The 21,702-nt window shown below is 55.4% G+C and overlaps 1 protein-coding gene across 1 annotated transcript; it reads right to left on the bottom strand.

Moving 5' to 3' along the window:
- Positions 1–5,617: 5,617 nt before the first annotated feature.
- On the bottom strand, positions 5,618–12,214 carry LOC114225717 (uncharacterized). Its single transcript, XM_028125439.2, has 3 exons — positions 11,878–12,214; positions 7,625–7,746; positions 5,618–5,713 (listed from the first exon to the last, which is right to left on the bottom strand). The coding sequence occupies exons 1-3, from the start codon at positions 12,212–12,214 to the stop codon at positions 5,618–5,620; spliced, it is 555 nt and encodes a 184-aa protein (XP_027981240.2).
- Between the last annotated feature and the right edge of the window lie 9,488 nt (positions 12,215–21,702).

Raw genomic sequence — 21,702 nt, 5'->3', positions numbered from 1 at the left:
TTCCACTGCGCCTGCGCTGGTGGCCCCACTCTCACCTCATCTGGTCACCCGACAGCACTTCCCCCTACCCTTGAGGCACTTCCTGTTCCTCACTTCCACTGTCACCTCCCATCTCAGGTCTCCCACACCCTTGTCTCCAGCCCTCACTTCTGCCCACTCAAAGGTCCTGCCAGCATCTCAAACTTCATCTGTTGCAGACAGAGCTTGTCATCGCTGTACTCCCTGCCCCATCTCTGTTCCTGATGCCCCACAAGCAACTTCTCATTTGTTTTTTCTTGAAATTCTATTTTGGAACATCTCTTGGATCCCCGTTCCTACTGCCAACCACAGCCCACGCCTTACTGGTGCATGAAGACAGCAGACCAGCTGAGTGAGGCCAGTGACCTCCACTTCTCCTTGCCCACACCCAATAAGGAAATTGCCCCTCAACCAGCTTGTCTCCTCTTTCCAAATCCCTCTGCTGCTACCAGTCTTCATGCAACCCCAATCTCATTCGGTGATCTGGCCAGAACCTGCCATAGCTCCCCCACTTCAGCATACAATCTCAACGGGGACCGGTCTTCGGAGAGCTCTGTTTTTTTCCAAACCATCTTCCAAACACCCTTCAAGGCCACCTGGCTGAAGGTGAAGATCCCCACTCCACTTCACACTGAAGTTTTGTTTTGCTTTGTGTTGGGCTTTTGCATAGATTCTGCTTGGAAAGAGAAGAAAGAAAGGAAAGAAAAGAAAAGAAAAAGAAAGAGAGAAAGAAAGAAAGAAAAAGGAAGAAAGGGAAAGAAAGAAAGAAAGAGAAAGCAAGAAAGAAAGAAAGAAAAGAAAGGAAAAAAAAACCAAAAAGGCTTTAAAACTGCTAACAGGGAGCACTTGGGTGGCTCAGTCTGTTAAGCGTCTGACTCTTGATTTCAGCTCAAGTCGTGATCTCAGGGTCATGAGATGGAGCCCCGTGGTGGGCTCCAAATTCGGTGGGGAGTCTGCTTCTCTTTCTCCCCCTCTCCTCTGCCCCTCCCCCGCTCGTGCTCCCTCTCTCTCTCTCTAAAATAAATAAATAAATTTTTAAAAAGTAGGTATTTAAAGAAAAACAAAATAATAAAAAAGATAAAACTGCTAATATCATTCACATCCTCCCATTTTGCAGGTTAGGACCCAAGGGTTCCCAGAGGAGCTGCACCTTGCTCAGAAGTACACAGCAAGTTTGGGCTGGTGAAGCTAGCCCCCGCACATCATGGGTTGGCTTCCCACCTATAGCCCGTCACCCCACTCTGGAATGCCTCCCTCCACCCCAGTAGGGCTTTCCTCAAAAAAAAAAAAAAAAAAATTAATCAGAAAAATATGATTAGCCAAGTCAATGCTCCCTGCATCCCGCACCAGCCTAATAGGTGTATTAGCTGCTGCTTGATCAATCTGTGCTCAAGCCCAGCCTTACCAGTTCTTTGAGAGCTGAGCCAGCCTTGAGCCCTGGTGCCCCCCTGGTCCTCCCCACCACTCTCCACTTGTAAAAAGCAACACAGACCTTCCCTACCTTCCCACAGGGCCAGCCCACCGAGGAGCCCCAGGGAACTAAGTGTGGTGAGGAGCTGCCCAAGGCCCTGGCCTACATCTCCAAACCTCAGCATGAGCCTCCAGGTGTGAGCCTACAGCCCAGGCCCCACCTCGCCAGGATACTGCAGCTTTGGAGACTCCCTTCTCACTGCCCCAAAGGCAGAGAGAGGGGAAGACAACCGCATCGGCCACCTGGCCATGTTTGTGGGGTCAGGGATGCTGCAGGGTCTGTATACACTGCGCTCTGAGAATAAGTAAATAAGGAGAAAAAGGCAGAGTCCCTCTGTGGGAGCACAGCCAGGGCCACCCATTCAGGCACCCATGTGGAGCACCTACCTTAAGGCAGAGGGGAGAGAGGCATGAGGGTCTTTGGGACACAGGGTCTCATCCCTGCTGGCCAGAGGCCCTCCAGGGTGTCCTGGGGCTCTGAGGAGAGTGGAATCTGGCTAAGGTGGAACTCTGGGGAAAGGCACAATTAATGCAGACCCTGGGAGGCCTGGAGCGTCAGCTGTTCCCAGGCTCCCAAGGGATCTCGAAGTCCAGCCCTCAAGAGCAAGGTCAGGGTAAACAGCCCCTTGTGGAGGGAGGTGTGGGGTGGGAGGGGACAGGTAATGATGAAGGACGTAATAATGGGAGAGAGATCCAAAACTAGAGGCAAGGACCAGAAGGTAAGGAAGGACCATGATAACACAAGAAGCGCAGCGCAGGGTGAGATGTCGCGCTGGAGATGAGACGATAGTCCACCCCAGGCTCCCACAGCACAGCCTGGCTCAGTGCACCAACCTGCCCTCATTACCCCCAGCTCCCCGCTGCTCCCATAAAAGGACCTTGGATGAAACTTCCCACCGTTTGGTGGGCAGAGTGACCTCTCTTCCTCCCTTCTGCTCTAATCCTGCCCATCCTCCAAGACTTCAAGCCATACCCCTCCCCCAGCCTAACTCTTAATAACAAGCACCTTCTCACAGGTGAGGGGAGTTATGGGGAACACCAATAAAGGGTCAGACCTCAGTCCACAGCACTTCGCATGGATTCTTCCACTAAACTCACCCCTCAACCCTCCAGGTTTAGAACTGTGACCCATAAACGAGGGGACGGAGGCTCAGGGGCAGGACTCAAATGCAGGTCCCCTAACTCTCAGGTCTGTGCTGGACCCACGGCCCCCACTGTGGGCTGCAGACTGTGGCTGCTAAGTGCACCACAGAACCAGGTGTGCGTAAGTGCACATGTGTGGACACGGGCGCGCGCGCGCGCGCACGCACACACACACACACACACACACACACACACAAACACACAGCCTGTAAACTGAAAACAGCAGTGCCTATGAGGGGGTCTTTGGTGGGACTGGAAGCATTACAGTTTCCAACCTGGACAACGATCAGCCAGGTGTGTTCACCCTGGAAAAGTCATCACACTCTATTCTTAAGATTTCACACCTAGATTTGTGCACTTTTCTGTATGTATATTTTCAAAAACAAAAGTTTATTTAAAAAAATAGCCACGCCTAAACGGGCAAGACTTATTTATCCACATAGACGCAGATGCTGCTGGAATTCATCGAGTACAAATTCATTCAAGTGTGTGTTGCTGAAATCAGAGAACAGTGCCTGTTTCCCATTATGTATTTGTTCTATCGCATGGTTAGGAAAGGTTGCCATATCTCCCATTAGAAAGGGGTCTTCACACAGGATGTTTTCTGAAGCACGCACTAAGCCCTTGCCCCTCCGAGTCAGATCTTGTGGGGCCCAGGGACTTATGCGCTGACTCATCCCTCCTCCAGCTACATGTGAACATGAGGGCAAGGTCCTGTCTCCCCAACCTCGGTGGGGGGGGGAGCCTTCATGCATCTTCAATAGTAACTAGCCCAGGGCAGGCCCCAAATGGGCAGCCAATGTCCACCATCATTCATTTGGGTAAATGGGTGATGGAGGAAGTGGAAATGCACAGCCCCTTTCCCACATTGCTCCCCACCTTGGGCAGCGCCACCCTCCACACCCCCTAACAGAGGGCAGGAACTTGCCCTACGTTCACCGAGACCAACCCCACCCACAGGCCTCCACACCCTTCCCGCGTGGTGGGCAGAAGGAGTGAGCTTTGCCTCCTCCTGCTGAGAAGTCGCCACAGGAGCTTCCCCTCCTCGGCCCCAGGACCTATCTATCGCCAGCCCTGACCTGGCCACTTCCTCTTCCTGCCTTGGCAGTGGGTAGGGGGATTTGTGCTGTGGGCAAGGAAGCAGTACCTACTACCCGGGGGGCTTCCCATGGACAGGTCTGGCAACTGGGGATGCAGGGTCAGGCCCAGGCCTCTGGCTCTGATCTCCTGGCCCTCGCCCAGGCCCTGACACAACCACACATGCTGATACCTCCTTGACAACAGACTCCCAAGGATGTGGGCAGGTAAGCCACTGCCCCCCGCCTCTCACCCCAACCCCAGCAGGGACAAAAGATGGAGGAGCTCCCAGAGCCACCTCTGACCAGGAGCCAGCAAGCCTGGCGTGTGCCCTGGGGCCAGTCCCTTGCCCTCTCCGAGACTGTTCCTCATCTGCCCAGTGCAGACATCACACTCCCAGGGGTGTGAGAATTCAACTGGTTAAGGGAAGGGGGAGGCTCACCAGTGAAATGGAACCCTGCCTGGGAAGCTGAACTCTAGGGACCTGCAGCAGGATCCTGGGACAGGGAGGGCAGGCTGGGAAAGGAGATACCAGGGTCTTCAGCTAGACTGGGGAGCCAGCACCCCTTCTTCAAGAACTGGAGAACAGTAACCCCATCCCCACCTCTCCCCCCTCCATGGCTGAGTGGAAGGAAATGAGAGTGTGCCCAGAGATGTGGCTCCACCCAGCACTGGGAAAATTCCAGACCCTGTATGCAGCAAGTGCTCAATTAATACTCTGGAGAAAGCTTGTGAGTTAAGGAGGCCAGGCCTCTCTCCACAGAGGCTGTCTTTGGTCCAGGGATTTCTCGACCCTCACCTCCCTCTCAGACTAGGAGGTATTCACAGACAGCACAAAAGAGTAAGATCAGACTTCGGGAAAAAGAGCCAGATGGCGCTGGAAAAAGGCATACAAGATCATGGAGTGCCTTTGGGAAAGGTCGGCCTACGCCTTGTTTGCACCCTCCTCGAACCTCCTTCCATGCCCCCCAGTCTGCTCAGCTCCTGGCCAGCTCCTCTCCTCCACCCTTGGAGGGCCTCCCACCACCTTGCAGAACATCACCACCCACCAAATTCTCCTGCCCCTGCCCAAGGTCTCCACCCAGCCTCCTTGGGCAAAATTTCAAATTCCAAAATAAAAACCCTCTGATAACGAGCCCCAGCCGGAAAAACTGATGCATTTTCCTATTGTTAAAGTATTTTTAGTCACAGGCTCTGGATTCATTTAGAGACTCACGTTCAGAAAGGGGAAAAAAATTTTTTTTGAGAACTGAGAAGGAGAGCACAAGAGCCTCCCACGTAAGGGGCTGCCACTTATTCCATGCCGAGCTGCAACCCCTGGCCCAGGGCCCGGGGAGCGTGTTTGTGGCAAGATGGTTGGCAGACTTGCCAGACCTCGCTCCAGCCCTGCTTCACAGACACCAAGACCAGCTGGGAAGCCAGGCAAGGAGAGCAGGACAGGGGCTGAGGGCTCAGGGAAGCCAAGTCCCCGAGTCCCAACCAGCTGGGGGGCTCAGGGACCCCCCTCGGGGACCAATGCAGTGGTCCCCTGATGGCCACCCAGCTCACTCCAGCATCCCTCCCCAGCCCGAGCCGACCAGTGCCTCATCCAGGCTGGGTCACAGAAGAGGAGGCCCGAGAGCGTGGTGGAAATCTCCAAGGAAGGAGAGAGATGGCAGCACCTGTCTCTTCCCATATCTCCCAGCTCTTGATCACGCCGTGCTCCCAAATGTGACTTCCACCACTACCCAACTCAGGTCGAGCTTTACTCTCACTCCTCGGGAAGGTCAGCCACCCCTGTTTCCTCCTCTGCCCCCCTCCTCTGAAGGCCAAAGAAACCACAACACAGATGGTCACAATGGAAAAAGATCCAAATAGCCCAGCTCCCATGCCTCAGTTTCCCCATCCCTAAGACTCACCAGCTATCTCTTCACGATCTGCTTAGACTCTCAGAGATCCTGGACAACTGCACCAGGCGAGTATCCTGGGGTTGGTCAGGGGCTCTTCCTGGCAGCCTCAGGGAGCCCTGCGGAAAGAGACGGGACTGCCCGGTCAGTCCGGCCTGCCCGGCCAGGGCTATGCACCAGCTGAGAGGACTTAGGACATGGAGCTGTCTCCAAGCCAGCATGTCCTCCTCTGCTTATGTAGCCGAAACAGAGCCGGCCTCTGGGGACAGAGGGAGCTGCCTCAGGGCCCTCTTGGCTGAAGCCTGACTTTGGCCCAGGTCAGCAAGAGCCCAAAATAGTCAGCTGACGGGAGCCCCGGCGTGAGCATGACCCTGGGCTCATGCCCAGGCCTGGCAGACAGGTGCCCACGTCACAAGACCAATAGCTCTAGCACTCACGGGGCCCCGGTTGGCAGCCCCTCGGGGTGGCCTTGGCAGTGGATATGGCATGAGAGTTCCACCCAGTCACCACCATCACCCAGACAACAAGCTGAACACACGGAATTCTGCCCACGGGGGCCACTCTGTACCCAGAGGGGAAGGCTGGGCGCTCAGGAGGCAGTCTGAGCTGACGGCAGAGGTGGGGGCCGGGTTGGGGGAAGCCATCTGGCCCGCTGCTGTCATCTTCACTCATGTGCCTCCCGAGTCCAGATCCCCGGCTGACCAGGGACACCTGCCTCTCCCACTTACAGTAATTCCCCTCCCTGCCCCCAGCCCAAGGTTGGTGGCACAGAGCCGGCGGCCAGCAGGCAGCCAGGTGCACACCCAGCCGAGCCCCTGGAACAGGAGGCCCTGCTTCCCAGGGCCTCCCCTCCTTCCACCAGGGCTCACACTGGCCACCCCGGCCTCCCCCATCGCAGCCACCTCCGTGGGACTCCCTGTGCCCTGAACACCTACTCCCCATGAGGCAACAGTGTCTGGGCAGCCGGGGGAGATACAGAACCAGCTCCTCCTTCATCTAGGGATCTCTCAAGGCCTGAAGGGGGCTGTGGTTCCGAGACAGCCCTCCGTTCTGGGAAAGGAAAAAGGCAATCACAGGTCCCTGGCCAGGGTGCCAGGGTGAACTCCAGCTCTCTCAGGTAAACACGGTAACCGGGATTGTGGTGCCCTTGGCCCCATCCTAGTGTCTGAGATCCCATGGGAAAGACCTGGTAGAAATTCCGTTCCTACACTCCACCCCTCACCTCCAGATCTTCTGCAGAAGCGTCCTCAGGCAAGGAAGGTGTGTCCTCCACCAGCCAACCAGGCCTCTGGGAGACCTTGATTCTAAGCTTAGGTCTACACGTCCTCACTATAGGATCTTGAAAAGTTACTTCTCCCCTCTGTAACTCAGTTTCTTCATCCATAAAAGAAGGTGAACCAGATGGCCTAGAATCCCTCTGGCCATGGCCACAAGTCTGAGATTTTTCCCCCTCAAGGATGTTCGGTGAATCGTGGAGGGTCTATCACACCCTTTGTCAACAAGATCTTCCCCATACAGACCCACCATAGTAGGACAGGGGTGGTCATCGCCCTTTTAGGGGGCAGATGATCCCAGCCTTCCCTCATGCACTCCCTTGGTGCACGCCCTAGAAACAAGCCAACTTCCCATCCCCTATGCCGCCCCGCTATACTCCCAGCCTTGCTTGAGCTATCTAGCCCCACCCCATCAGCACCAGACTATGCTGCCTTGGTAACCGTGGTCATTCACCCACACCCTTGCCCCTCTCCTCCCACACCAGCCCATGCTGGTGTGGCCCAGGCCCAGAGTCCCCCAGCCTATCCTGCTAAGAAAGCCTGGCGTCCCCTTTTCCCACCCCCACATTACCTCCATCACTGAAGAAATCAGATCTCCCCAAGTTGAGCAGCACCTCACCTGCCACCTCTGTAGGGCTTCCCCCTCCGTCCCCGAAACCACATCTGCTTAGGGCAGCTCCACACCCCCCTCTGCCCCCCAGCCCGACCTGCTTGAAGGCCCCAGAGGTGTACAGAGGACAACAGTAGAGCACTTACCAGTCTGGATGAACCAACAGACCTCGGACAACAGTCAACCATCCCTTGGGCCCCCAGGGCCTGGCAGAAGGAGCTGGGACACCAGAGAGGGACCAGGGCTGGCTTCTGTCCATGGTGGAAGCCTACAGAGGGAGAATCAGTGTGAGTGCGGAGGAACCAGTCAGCAGGGACATTCCCTGGAGGCAGCACAGCCAGGAAACACAGGAGTAGGAACAAGGGCAGGACCCAGGCCATGAGAGGCAACAAGCCAGCCCAGGGAGTTCCCTGCGCTGGCCAGCAGAACCTGGGGGCACACAGAACCCCAGGCAAACAGTTCTTGGGGATGTGGGACGTGATCAGGAACTGCTGACAGTATCTGGGCCATCTCAGGGCCACAGAGATACATGCCAGCATCCAGCCCCTCAGTCTCCTGCCCCACTCCTGGGTTGTCGGCGGTGGGGAGGGGAGAGGGGGCTTCAGTCCAGCACTTGGCCCTGCTGTGCATAAAAGGGCATTTTGTAGGCAGAGAAAAGGGAGCTACTGTGAGGACAGGGCAAAATACCCCTCTCTCCTTAGAAGGCTCCAACTTGGCCCCTAAAGCCTCAGAGGACCCCACAGGGCAGGGGCTCAATTGCCCCATCTCCAGGCAGCTCAGCCTTCTAACCAGAGCAATGGGGACTCCCAGGAAATATTCTGTGAAGGCACTCCAGTCCCCAAACACGAAGACCCAGCTTGAAGTGAAGTGGTTAAGGGCACAGACGCTGGATCCAGATGCCTGTGTTCAAATCCTGGCTCTGTCACTTGTCATCTTGGGCAAGTTACAAAATCTCTCTGTGCCTCATGTTCCTCAACTGTGAAAATGACAATCTGTAATTGACATCTCTGAAATTAACAACCACAGAGCTATGGTGGGGCTTAAAATGAGTTCATACGTGTAAAGGACATAAAAGAGTGTCAGATACACATATGATAGCACTACCATTATCAGGAGAAATTAAATGAGGACACATCAGAGCCAGCCCCAGACCCTGGTTTTTATTTCAAGCCACTTCTGGGCACCTGGCCTCCACTTCTGGAGCCAAATGTGAGCACCACCCTTCCAGCCTTGTTAAGCTCTTGTCCGACCTCTCACCAGTGCCACAGCCTCCTTCAGCCAGGGTACTCCAGACCCCATATCTCTCCTTCCCTTTTTCCACCCTAATTCAGCCCTCTCTCTCAACTGAGCCCCAGAGTGAGAGCAGGACCAGGTGCCCTACAGGCCAAGATGAGGTGTGGGAAAAGAAAAGCAGATGTTCCCATGGTGGGAGGTAGAGGGAGTAAGGAGGAGGAGGAGGGCCCCGGGCGGGGGGGGGGGGGGGTGATGGGCTTCCTTGCCCTCCTGACCTCTGCCCCAGGGTCCTCGGGTTAATGGAAGCTACTCTGGACCATGGTACCTGGATTCTCCTCTTACACAGCTACCAGCACTCCCACGCTCCTGTGGGTGTGATGGAGAGCAGGGAGTGAAGGTGGCAGGAGAGACAGGGAGGGGAGAAGTCGAGAACACCTGGAGGGCTTCCAGCCCCTCACAGAAGGCAAAATCAGGCTTCAGACCTGCCCTGGCCCACAGGCTACACCTGCTTGCCAGAATGACACTGTCATCTTCCCACACCCCGGAAACAGGTCTGCAGTAAGGCTCCACGCTCCCCTCCACAACCTTCCCTTCTCTCCCTACCAGTCCACAACTGAGGAGGAAGGGCAGGAAGGGCCAACACCTGCCACCACAGTCAGGCTGGCCCTGAGCACCCAGGTCTTCCTGTCTCTGAGAATAGGGGCCAGAGTCGGCGACCCAGGTCATGCCCAAAAAGTGCTTCATAACATCTTAGAACCCATCTCCTGTCTCAGACCAAAATTCCCTCTGCGAGCACTGACTGAGGGCCTACTGTGAGCCAGGCAGTGAGCCATGAACCACAGGAGATCTGAGAAGGAGCAAACCTACATCTCCGGGCCCCAGGAGGTTCCGATGGGGGAATGAATCAAGGTCAGTTACACTCAGCACTGTGCAGAGAGCGAACCTAGGGCCGATGGGGGCTTGGAGGAGAAAAGTGTGATGTCCCCTAAATGGCGTGGGAACCTCAGGCCAGACCTCAGGACGCCGTTCTCGCTCCCCCTCCCTTGCTGTGCTCCAAGCACATGGGCTTACTTTCCCCCCGTCAGACCACTGCTTTGGCTGTTCCTTTTACCAAGAAAGTCATTGCCCAGTATGTCTGTATGGTTAGCTTCTTCTCAGCAATCAGGTTTCCAGTCCCATTCCACCTCCTTGGAGAGCGTCCACCCCCACCCCCACCTATTAACCTATTTTTATTAGCTCCACAGGACTAATGCTGTTTACTCGGGTCTCAATCTCGGCAGTCTTCAGTCTCCCAAACAGAGCTCAGCACTAGTAAGTACTCAGGAAGTATTTGAGGAATGTGGGAGAAGCGGACTCACGCGTGCCTGCATCAGAACTGGGCTGAGAGGACCAGCCAGCTGCTTGGAAGGAGGTGGGGAAAATGCTGGAGCTAAGGAACTGGCCCTTCCATTAGAGGGCAGGTCCAAAGTCTGAGGGTTCATCCCTATGCCGAGCTACAACCCTGACTCCAAAAGCCCCAGGCCTGGATCCCAGCTCTGCCTGGGCCCGCCGGAAACCTCCTTCCTTCCCCTCCTTCCTATCAAGTATTTGTCTTTTAACTCCACTCCTCCTCACCACAGGACATGGCTGGCAGACCCTCTGCAGCCCCGGTGCCTTCCTGGATGTAAGCTCTGCATGGGCCAAGTCCCCACCCAGAAATGAGCATATTACTAGTATTAACAATAATAACAGCAGATAATATTTACTGAACACCATGTGCTAGATACATTACTAAGCACTTTACATGCACTTTCTCATTGCAAGCTCACAACACTATGAGGAAGCAGTTACCATAATGAACATTTTACCCTACGGGAAAACTAAGGCACAGAAATACTAAGCAACTTGCTGAAGGTCACACAGCTAGGAAGTGGCAAAGCCAGGATTAGAACCCAGGGGTCCCGACCAGGGAGCCCCAGGCCAGGCATTCTTCTTCCCCTCCTAGACTCCTCTAGTGGATAGAGGTCTCAGATTGCATGGAGCAGTTTGGCAGCTAACACCAGAAAGCAAGTGGGAAGCTCCAGGCCCTGGGTTCCTGCGCCTTAGAGCCAGGCACTAGGCCTGAACTTTTTTTTTTTTTAAGATTTTATTTATTTATTTGACAGAGAGATAGAGAGAGAGCACAAGCAGGCAGAGAGGCAGGCAGAGGGAGAGGGAGAAGCACACTCTCCACTGAGCAGGGAGCCCGACGCGGGGCTCGATCCCAGGACTCTGGGATCATGACCTGAGCAGAAGGCAGATGCTTAACCGACTGAGCCACCCAGGCGCCCCTAGGCCTGAACTCCTGAGCTAATTTTCCTCACTCCAGCACAGGCCCCAATATTTATAATCAGTCACATTCACCTTGTTCATCTTGGTCCATCCTTCTACCTGGCTGCCATCATTTGGAATCTTGATTTTATCCTATTGTACACCTGTCATTCCCCTTGGCTCTAGGCCTTTACAAAGAGTCAGTCGGCTTCCCTTTTAAGTTTTCATTCAAGTCACTGATCTAAACATTGACTTGGAGTGGGGGTAGGACCACGGTTGCAGCCGCCACTGAAGCCCCTGTCCAGGCTGTTATCAGCACCCTTTGGGCACAACTGTTATGGAGACACCTACCTCTGCCCAGCCTTCCTTTTCCCAGCATGCCCGAACGCTAACTAGCCCCCAATCCAAATTAATGCTTCACTGTAAATGCCACTTCTGCAGCATTTCTAATCCCAGGTCCGTTCCTGACTCTACGAGACCCTCTCCGGGCTCGATTTCTTCACTCAAACCCAAGAAGGGGTTGCACAGGGCGAGTCTGGTCCCTCCCCTCCCGAACTCCTGGAACCCATTCCCCGCAGCCGGCGGGGAAATGGAAGGAATTTCTCCTGCCTGGCCACCTCCAGCGCCCCTCGCGGGCCAAACCCCACCCTTGGCCGGCCGGGGAGAGAAAGCCTTGGCCGCCGCACTCGGGGGCTGACTCGGAACGAGCGGGTTCCTCTGGGAATCCAGTCCTTCCCTCCCCGCACCCAACACAGCCCCGATCCCCAGCAGGACGCCCAGCGTGGCTCCCGGCCCACCCCACTGCCTACGCGGAGACCCCATCCTTCCCGGGCCTCTCCCGGGGGCCCCCTCCCCTCCTCACCCAGCCCCCCCTCACCTGGCCCGCCGAGCTCTGCTCGCCTCTGCACCCCCGCCTTCCGGGGTCGCGCACCAGCCGGCGGGGAGCTGCTCCGCACCGCAGGGGCGCCCAAGCCGGGAGGCCGGGGGTCGCGGGCGCCGCACGGGGGCCCCCACCAGTTCCGCCGCCGCCGCCGCGCGCTCCTGCAGCCGCGCCGCCGCGGCTCCGAGCCCCCCCACCCCGGGAAGCCCCCCGCCCCGCAGTTCCGGCTGCGGCCGCGCCCCCCGCCCCCGCAGCCCGCGGCCGCCAGCGCCGCCGTCCCAGCCCCGGGCGCGCCTCCCCCGGTGGGCGGGAGGGGACCGTGACGCGCGCCCATTGACGTCTCCGGAATCCCGGCGGCTGCGGCCGACGCAGCCTCATCAATGGGGCTAAAAATAGCGGCGCCCGGAATAGCCGCGAGCGCCCCGCCCCGCGCCCCCCCCCCCAACACACACGCCGCACACCCAGTTACATAATCCGCCTCCCTGCGGCTGGGGTGCGGAAGCTGTTTTTCAGGTGAGGCTTCTGTGGCCTTGCTAGCACCTTCCGAGGCAGCAAACCTGGAGCTGGGTTATAAATTTACCCGGGGCTTCCCCGGAAGAAGAGATGGGAAAAGTGAGGCCCAGAGAGGCCCCGCGGTGGCCCAAGGTCACACAGCAGTTAGGCTAGCTTAAGAGGAGAGGGCCCTGGCCCTCTGAGTCTTGGGCACCCCCACCAGCATCGATTGGTTGGCCTGCATGCCACCCCAAGGGCAAGAAACCCAACTAGCAGGGTGCCCAGCTTCCACACAAGATGGCATCTTAGACAGAGAGAGGGGACTTCTTGGGAGGGTAAAATTTCTCCTGCAGGCGGGGAGTACAAGGCTGGGGCAAGGCTGGTGGTGGATTCACTGATCTATCTGTTCCCACCTACTGTGTGACCAATGGCAAGTCACTTCACCTCTCTGAGCCTGGGTGATATAATATATAATATTACCCACCTTCTCTGGTTATCAGGAGATTGAACAGCTGTGGAGGTGCCTCCTACACAGTAGGCACTCAATAGTTACTGTCTTCTCCTTGCTCCCCTCTAGGAGTCAGACTTCCCCCAATCCACAAGAGTGCTTAGGGCAGGAAATACACAGAGGCTCCCCACAGTGGCCAGGAAGCCAGTGAGTGGCCCACCCTCTTCGGGCCATAGTCTCCAAGCACAGGTCTCCTCAGTAAGAACCTTCCCGAGGGTGGGAGTACTCAGGTCTCTCTTTCACACCTGACTGGAGCACTCTTTGGAAATGGAAGAGAACTACCTTGTCCAGAGCAAATCCTTCTCCCCCAACAGCCTCGAATTAGGAGTGGCTGGTTCAGGGAAGCCAGGCCAAGGCTGGAGCAGTGGGACTGGGGGGCTGACTGGGTGGGGTTGGGTTGCAGTGTCTGCTTCTGTACCACCAGGCGGGCAAGGCTATTGGGGAATAGCCATTAGGCAGGGCCCCAGTCCTGGGCTCTGCTGCCCCAGCCACCAGGCCCTGCTTTTTAGAGCCACCTTAAATTACAAGCATGCCATCATAACCCCCAGCACCCAGGCCAGGCCCCACGCAGCAAAGAATCTCTTCTGCATTCAAAACTCTCCAAAAGAGGCCCCACACCCCCACTCAGCCCTCATTCCAGGGGCCACATTCCTCTCCCCACCCCCCTGTCCACCCGCAGAAATCCTTTCCTGGACATGTCCTAAACTGCTGCAACTCAGAAGCCCCTTTCTCTCATTCTTCATAATGATCCCAAGAACCTGTGGTTTGTCTCAAAATCCAGGTTCTTCTCAGAACTTTTACATTTCTTTCCCAGATTCGAGTATAGGCGGACATAGAAATAAAGAAACAGGGTTCAAAATGGCAAGGTGGCAGGGGCTGGGGTGGGGAGGGGGCTTGGGGCTAGCTCCACCTTCTCCTTCCTACCCCAGCAGCTCCTTCCTTCCAAATGGGTGTTTTCAAGAAGCCACTACCCCCACCCTCTCTTTTTCTTTTTCCAGAAATCTAACTTTTGAAATACATTTTAAAAATATTTGCCTGTGTAGGAGAAATACATTTATTTGGACAGGAAGGATAAAAAAAAAAAGAAAAAGAAGGCTTGATTACCAGTTTTTCCATGAAGCCTTCCAGCCCACAGAGGTCTCTCCCTTCTATAAATACTTTAGCACAACTTGGCTTTATTATATATTCTCCTGTTTTATAATCAAGTAAAATATATACTGAAATATGTAATGCCGAAACACACACACACACACACACACACCTGTGTGGCCTTTGATGGCAGGGTGAGGTGGTAGAAGGAGCACGGGTTCAAGAGGCTGGTCCCAACTATTACCAACTGTGTGACTTCAGAGAAGTTACTCACCTTGTCTGGGCTTCAGTTTCTTCATTTGAAACAAGAAGATGAAAACATACCGATGTCACAGAGTTGTCATGAAGAGTGTATCTTTGGTAGTAGATAGAAAGAATGTAGCAAGGAGTCTGGCCCAGAGTAGCTGACCTGCTATTTCCGTATAGGAGGCCTTGGGGGAAGGCAGGCCTGGGGAACTTGTCCCGAATCTGCAGATGCAGAATACTCACCTAGCTTTGCCCAGCTGGTATGTTTTATCTAGGGACTTGAGGTGATGGAGGCAATGTCACCTTTTAGTGTCATTACAGATGTCCAGCAGATCTCAGCCCCCTTGCTGCCTCCTTGACCCAGGTCACTCAGCTAGTCAGTGTCCAAGCCAGGACCACAGCCACGGTTTTCGGACTCCCAAACCAGTGCTCTAGCTTCTACCCACCATCTTGTTCCTTCATACCCAGCCCCTCTTCTTGCTACACAAATTCCAGGAACTACCACACAAGCCCCTTTTGCAGATGGGAAAACTGACAAGAGAGAAGTCCAACCACTTGCATGGCTCAGGAGCTAGGACTAGAGGGGAAAACAGGCCCCCTGGCCAGTGCTGTCACACATTCTGGGAAATTCCTAAGGGAGTAGGGCAAGATCTTGCTGCAGAAATTTGCTTCCTAGTCTGATGGGTGGGGGGGGGGGGGCGACAGGACACAGAATAGTTATGAAAAGATTGCCAGAGGCCCAAAAGATGGTCTCCAAGAGTCCCCCAGCTGGCACTGGGATAGGAATCTAGAGGGTTAATCTGAGAGGTCTCCCTTGAAGAAGAGAACAGGGGGCATTCACTGTGTGAAAGGAGAGGACCAGGCAAGACAGAAGGGAGGGCATTGAATGGAGGAAAAAGGGTCACCTGGAAGTTCTTAGGTATGCATGGGGTGGGGGCAGGGTTGAGAGCCTGGGGGTGGAAAGCCCCAGGACCCAGATAATCAGCCAGACCCCTGGTGGTCTTCCCCACATGCCCCTCCCTCTCACAGTAGCAAAAACCCTAGATCCAACTCCATCCAGTCAGGGAGACATCATCGCTCCTCACCTGCATCCTGGCCCACTGGGGCTGGGGGTAAAAGTATGTCAAGGGGGTTCCCCAGCCCATTCAGGCCTAGAAGGGGCTCCCCTGCCCTGGCCCTGAGAGAGGAGAGGGGCTGTGGAGGGGATTCCCTTCATGGGTCCCTTCCTCATCCTGAGAATCAAGAAAGACTTCTCTGGGTTCCCCCTCCCGGTTTTAGGAGCAATTAAAGGGGAAAATGCGGACACAAAGATAGGGCAGGGCTTTCCCGGGGCTCTCTCCGGGATCAGGGGCCTCCCAGGGACACCATTCGGATGGGGTTACGGGGTTACGTGCTCTGAATTACATAAGGGTGAGGAGGCCTGGCTGGGTGCTTTTCTGAAAGTGCCTCAACATTTGCTTTTCGCTGGTTGCCATGAGAGGCCGTCAGGGCCGGCAAGAAAAAGTGACCAAGGTCACCAGGCTGGAAGTGACAGAGCTGGAATTAATACCAAGATTGCCCCTAAATCCAAGCCAGGCTCTTCATTAAAAACAAGCAAAAATCCTCCATAACTTCATTTTTTAGATTACAAAATCAAACAGGCTCGTTGTAAACAAATGCATAATTTTACAGATCTCCGTGATTTACGAAGCGAGAGGCTGGTAATCAACTCCCGAGGGAGGAGAGTTTGGTAATCCTCTGGTGTCTCTTCCAGATTTCTCTGCACGTCGCCAGAGATCAGAACTAGCCCGGCGGGCCCTCCCCCTGGGGCCGGGACCGGAACGCCAGGCCGGAAGGAACAGGGCTGGGCCCCGCCGCAACACTGCAGCCCGGACCGTACCCCACGCCATTCTCCCGGGGGCGGCCGCGCTACCGCGCGCCGGGCCGGGCCGGGCCGGGCCGGGCCGGGCTGGGCCGGGTGGGGCCCGGGGAAGCCGCTACGTCACGAAGCGAACGGGAGGGAGCCCGCGCCGCTCCAGCCAGGCTTCCATTACGTCACCCGGCGGCCCGGAGCCGCCGCGGGGTAGACTCCGCCGCAAACCATTGGCTACCTTGCGGCCCTTCCAACCAACAGCACGATTGCATGCAAATCGGCCATGGGGCGTTTGCTTCCCTCAGAACTGGTGTATGCAAATAGACGCCCTCGCGAGGATGGGGGCGCCCACGGATGAGGCAGAAAAGGGGTCCCAAAGTCTGCAGGGGGCTGGTTTGCGATTAGCCATCCCAAATCTGGTCCAGCCAGTCCTCCGGGGAAAGGAGTGGAATCAAGGGTAAACTCCCTTAATTCTTGAGCTGTCTTCCCGGTGAGACCCCTTTTCTTAAAGATTCAGTGAACCTAAGAAATGATGCAAAAATTATTTAGGTCAACTTGGAGATGAGGAAAAGGAAGAAATAAGAAATAAAGAGATACAGGGGCCCCTGGGAGGTTCAGTCGATTAAGCCTCCGACTCTCGATTTCGGCTCAGGTCAGGATCTCAGGGGTGTGAGACCGAGCCTCCTGGGCTTGGAGCCTACTGGATTCTCTCTCTCTCTTCCTCTCTTTCTGCCCCGCCCCCCCAAAAAACCAAAAAAGAATAAAGAGATACAGGGAGCTAGAACGCACTTTGGGGAACACCTAGGCCAAACCCTCTGGCCGGAGATACTGTAAAGAACGAAACAGACGCAGCCCCTCTCCTCCCACGCAGATTCTTACAGCCCCAGCAGGGGGAGACTAATGTGACACCGTCTTTCCAATAAGGAGTGAGTGCCATAAAGAGAAAACGAGAGGGCTGCCCCTGGAGGGGCAGCCGGATGGGTAAGACATACTGTGCAGTAAATCATTTGAGGCCTGGAAAAAGAAAGAGAGAGAGAGTGAAAAAACTAAATGCAGGATGCCAACAAGATATTTAATGAGGAGCTATAATTTAGAAGGGGTGATGGGTAAGGGAATGCTTCTCCAAGGAAGTAATTTTTCAACTGAGGAGTATTTGTCGGGGGGTGGGGGGTGGGGGGTGGGGGGTGGGGGGTGGAGAGCAAGTATTCCAGGGAGAGGGAACAATATGTGAGAAAGGCCAGAGCACAGAGAGAATTTGTTTCACTGGAGCAGCAGAGGAAGGTGAATGGCCCAGGCCCAGTGACTGAGGGAGAGTGTTGGACGTGAGGCCAGAGAGGAGTGCCTGGCCCAGTCCTGCAGGGCTGCGTGCCAGGCATCGGGCCAAGCACCTTCCTTGCTTTGTCTCTTCCTTCTTTCAACAGCCCTCTAAGGTGGGTACTATTTAGTACTGAGGAAACCGAGGCTCCAAGAGGTTAAAGAACGTGCCGGATGTCACACAGCAGAGAAGTAGCAGGGCGTGGATTAGGAGCCAGGCCAGTGTGGCCTCAAAGTCTGTGCACTGAACTGCTAGTTACTGGCTCCCAGATTGGAGCGTGTGGTTCAGAGAGGTGAACCGATTTGCCTCGAATTTCCTGGCTTGCAACAGAGCCTGGGATCCCCAGAGAGGTCTGCAGATGTTTTACAGGGAGATAGGGCTCAAGAAAAGGGACAGGGAGAGGGAGGATAGGAAGGGTGGGGAGAAAGCGTCCTCCCTGCCCAGACCTTGGGGTTTGCTGGAACTCGCGTAGAACGTGAGGTTTCCCGAAGTGGAAATAGGTAGAAGTTGTTAAGCATCTGTCTCTGGGGGTCTGCTGGTAGCGGGAAGGCGGCTGCCTGCAGGGGCAAACCCAGATTAGCTGGATCTTACGTGCTGTCCTTGTTGCCAAGCGACATCTTCTCCCGCTCTCACCAGCAGAGCCAGCTTTGGTTACCGGTGACACTCCCAGGGGAGCTCCTGGAGAGACATGGAGGCAGACAGGAGAACAGAAGAGGCCAGGCCCTTCTCCCATATGGGTTTACCTGGCAATGGGGTGGGTGTCCCTTAACCCTTGGGTGCACCTTTGGGGCCTGTCTCTCCTGTGCCTCCTGCATGGGCCCAGAAGTCCAGAACCCCCAGGCACGCGAGGAGGGTGGCAGAGACATGGCCAGTATGTGGGCACAGGCAGGGCTTTCCAGAGACTGCTGCCATCGCAGTTTGGCGGGGAGTCCTGCCCCCACACCTGAGCACCAAGAAGAGCAGCACTGTGTGTGTGTGTGTGTGTGTGTGTGTGTGTGTGTCTGTGTGTCTGTGTGTCTGTCTGTCTGATCACTGAGCAGGGAATCTATCATCAGGAAGGTTGGGCAACCCACCTGCCTTCTGTGGATTTTGTAAAATTTCCCTCATGTCTCCAGTTGGGGGGTTCCAACCTGTCAGAGGGTTCTGGAGTCATGGAGTAAAGAGGTCCTAACTCCCTGGGATGGGAGCGCGCATTTCCCTGAAGGATGTGGGGGAAAATAATTAGGTGATTTAACTGTTAGGTAACATAAAGCATTAATTTTATATTTTGGGGGAGAGGGTTGTTATGGTGGTGGGTTTTTTTGTTTTTTGTTTGTTTTTGTTTTTGAGGAGTAGGTATCTTAAAGGCACAGAACTGGAATAGTCATTATCATTCTTAACACGTGACCGCTGTCCACTGGGAGCACACCCTCCCACGTCTCGGGTGGTCTGTGAAAGTGTGCCCAAGTTGCTTTCAGGAGGAGGAGTGTGTGCCTGGTGACTGGAGGGGGTCATGTGGCTCTCCCCTTTCCAGTGGGCATCAGGGTGTGTAAGCACCTGGATTGAGGGGCCATAAGTGCAGTGACAGAGTGGGCTGTGACACGGGCATGGGGCTGAGGCAGAGTGCAGCCCTGGGACAATGCAACCTGCAGCCCCCAGCAGCCTCCATGCTGCGGAAACAGCAATTTCTCTGTCTCCTCTTGCTCTCCGTTGGGGCCCTTGGGGGAGGACCCAGAGGAGCCGACCTTCCAGATGTCCCTGGGGCCAGCTCCAGGGATCCTAAAGCACGTTCTCTGGGCCAGGCTCTGGCTCCCAGCATCCGGGGTGGGGGAAGTGGCCTGCAGTGGCCTGGCATGGCTATGTAGCCGCTCAGGCTGGTGAGTAGGACGATCCTTCAGACACACCATAAATGTCGAGACACAGAGTCACTTTGGAACTGTCATCTGCAAGCCAGGCAGGGCCTCCTCCCAGGGAGGGCTCGGTAACCTGAGCTGCAGCCGTCCCTCAGGTCACTTCGGGAGCGGTCAGCTGATGCTTGGGGACCATTCATCATGCCCCCAGCCCAACCCGGCATTGCCATGGCTATTTCCAGTCCCTGGGTATGGAGCAGCTTATGTAACAGGTTAGAAGCCAGGGGCTGGGCTGGGGGCACTCGTGGCAAGGGACAGGGCTGCTTTCACCTCCCACTGTCAAGCCAGCCCCGCAGTACCCCTTTTCTACCTGTGGAGAAGGGTGTGGGGGGAGGGAGTTCACGGGCCTGTGTGGAATCACTGTGGACAGCCTGGTGTCTACCACACTCTTCACTTCCTCCCTCCCATCTTGGCCTGGAAGGTGGCCCAGCCTCCTTCCTCCCACGAATTTGAGGCCACCAAGCAGCCTCTGTGTCAAGCCACTCCGCCCTACACGGCCTCTGTTCTCTCACCCTCCCCTGACCCTCAGAGGAAAAAGCAGGCATGTTTGCTGCCGGCCGGTCTGAGAGAACCCGGTCCCCATCCCCGCAGCTCCTTTCCTGACTCCATGGGGACTGGGAGGTACCACTCCGTGTTTCCGCAGGGTTCAACTACACTTGCCTGCATCATGGCCTCAGGCAGCCTTTGTAAGCTTGCTGAGCCTCCCTTTCCCATCTGGGAACCAGAACAATAATATCTTCTTTTCGGAGTGGTGGTGACCACAAGGGCTCGGGAACCCATTCCAGGAGGCAGATCCCTCACGTGTGTATCCCAGCCCTATCTGTGTGGCCTTGGGCAAGTTGTTCAAGCTGTCTATTTCAGTTTCCCCCTGTGAAGATTGGAGATGGTGATGGGGCCCAGCTCCCTGAGCTGTGAGGATTCCACGAGTTTGTATGCACAAAGCACTTGAACGGTGCCTGGCACAGGGCAACACCGTCTAAGTGTTGGCTATAATTAGACAATGTTGGGAGATCGTTTTCCTCAGCCTTGGCTCCTGGTAAGCTCTTGGTGAAAGGTAGTTGTTATTTTTAACAACGTCTTTCTCCTTCACTGACTTGATCTTCTTCATAAGTCCACCTTCCTTTAGCCTGGCAATTCCCTTTGAGTGCCCTCGGATCTCTCCTCTTGTGCTGCAGCGCTCCTGCCTCCGTCAGTCAGCAAAGGCGTGTATAAATGACATTTGCCGGGGGTGTACATTCACAAGACATTTCACATACGCCTCTGTCTGGGCTTTGCAGCACACCTGGGAGCAAGCAGTGCAGCTCTTGTCACTACCGTCGTTTTGCACAGCCCAGGACAGGCCGTGAGCCACCCAGAAGCATCCGCTGCTACGATGTGTCCCCAGGCCAGGAGTCAGGGTATTCTGACGTCGGGCACGGGAGCACGCCGCAGGAGGCGGCCAGGGCTTGCCAGCTCCGTGCTGCCGGGACAGATTAGTGCAGGAGGCCCTCTTTCTTCCAGTCCGAGCCCGACTGAGCGCCCACAGGGTCTCCCATCCTAGCCCCAGGCCAGACCACCCCCAAAATGCTGTGCGGTGGTGCCCTCTGCTGGACAGAAGTGGCCTCTAGCAAACGGTTGCCTCTGTAGGGAGAAAGGTGAGTGGTGGATTTACTCATATTCACACAACAGTCTGTCCAGGGCCTACTGTGTGCCAGGCAGTCTTCTAGGAACCACAGAGATGGAGGAGCAATTAAAAAAACTCCCAAAGTCTCTGCCTTCCTTGGAGATATATTGGTGAGGAGAGGGGTGATACTGATAAACACATATGTAACATAATGCGTCCTACCGAGCAGTGCTATGAAGACAGACAGGGCAGGTAAGTGGCTACAGAATGGCCGGGGCTGCTAACTATAAAGGAACAGTCAGAGGGGCTTCAGGTAGTAGGGACCCCAGGGAAGTGAGGGAAAGAGCTCTTACCTGGGGAAAAGGCCAGCGAGGCAGAGGGCAGTTGCATGCACTAAGAGGGGGAAACTCTGAATGTGCCTGAAGAATAATGAGACTCATGGAGCCAAGAGCAGCCTTGGGGTGGGGGCAAGCTCAGAGATGGACATCTCTCCCTTTCTTACTATTAGGACATACGTAGAAGGGAGAACATCTTGCACACTCCAAGCATCAAGGGGCTGGAGAAGAGTCTTGCTCAAAATACAGGCACAAGACAGCCCCTGCTAACAGGTTCTGAGATGGATATGCCCGAGGCCTGTGAAGGGGGTATTCCTGGCATTAGCACCATTTTGTAGATAAAAGAAACAGGCTGAGAAAGGTAGAGGTTATGTGGTTTGCCTTAGGACAGAAGGACTTGAATCCAGGTCTGTCTGACTCTAGAATTCAGGCTTTTAACCATGACTTGTGCACTTGGAGGGGGAAAAAAAAGGCCAGATACAAAACAGCACGT

This window comes from Eumetopias jubatus, unplaced genomic scaffold, assembly GCF_037043125.1.
Source record: "Eumetopias jubatus isolate StellerSeaLion01/CBP00866 unplaced genomic scaffold, mEumJub1_p1.0 scaffold_8, whole genome shotgun sequence".
In the NCBI taxonomy this organism is placed as follows: domain Eukaryota; kingdom Metazoa; phylum Chordata; class Mammalia; order Carnivora; family Otariidae; genus Eumetopias; species Eumetopias jubatus.
Note: the sequence above shows the minus strand (reverse complement) of the source record. Positions and strands in the feature narration are given on the sequence as shown.

Excerpts from the sequence above, each read along its gene's own strand:
- LOC114225717 (XM_028125439.2), bottom strand. The coding sequence starts at position 12,214 with ATGGGCGCGCGTCACGGTCCCCTCCCGCCCACCGGGGGAGGCGCGCCC. Across the intron at positions 7,747-11,877 it reads AGCAGAGCTCGGCGGGCCAG|GCTTCCACCATGGACAGAAG; the intron begins GTGAGGGGGGGC and ends CTCCCTCTGTAG. Across the intron at positions 5,714-7,624 it reads CTGTTGGTTCATCCAGACTG|GGCTCCCTGAGGCTGCCAGG; the intron begins GTAAGTGCTCTA and ends CTCTTTCCGCAG.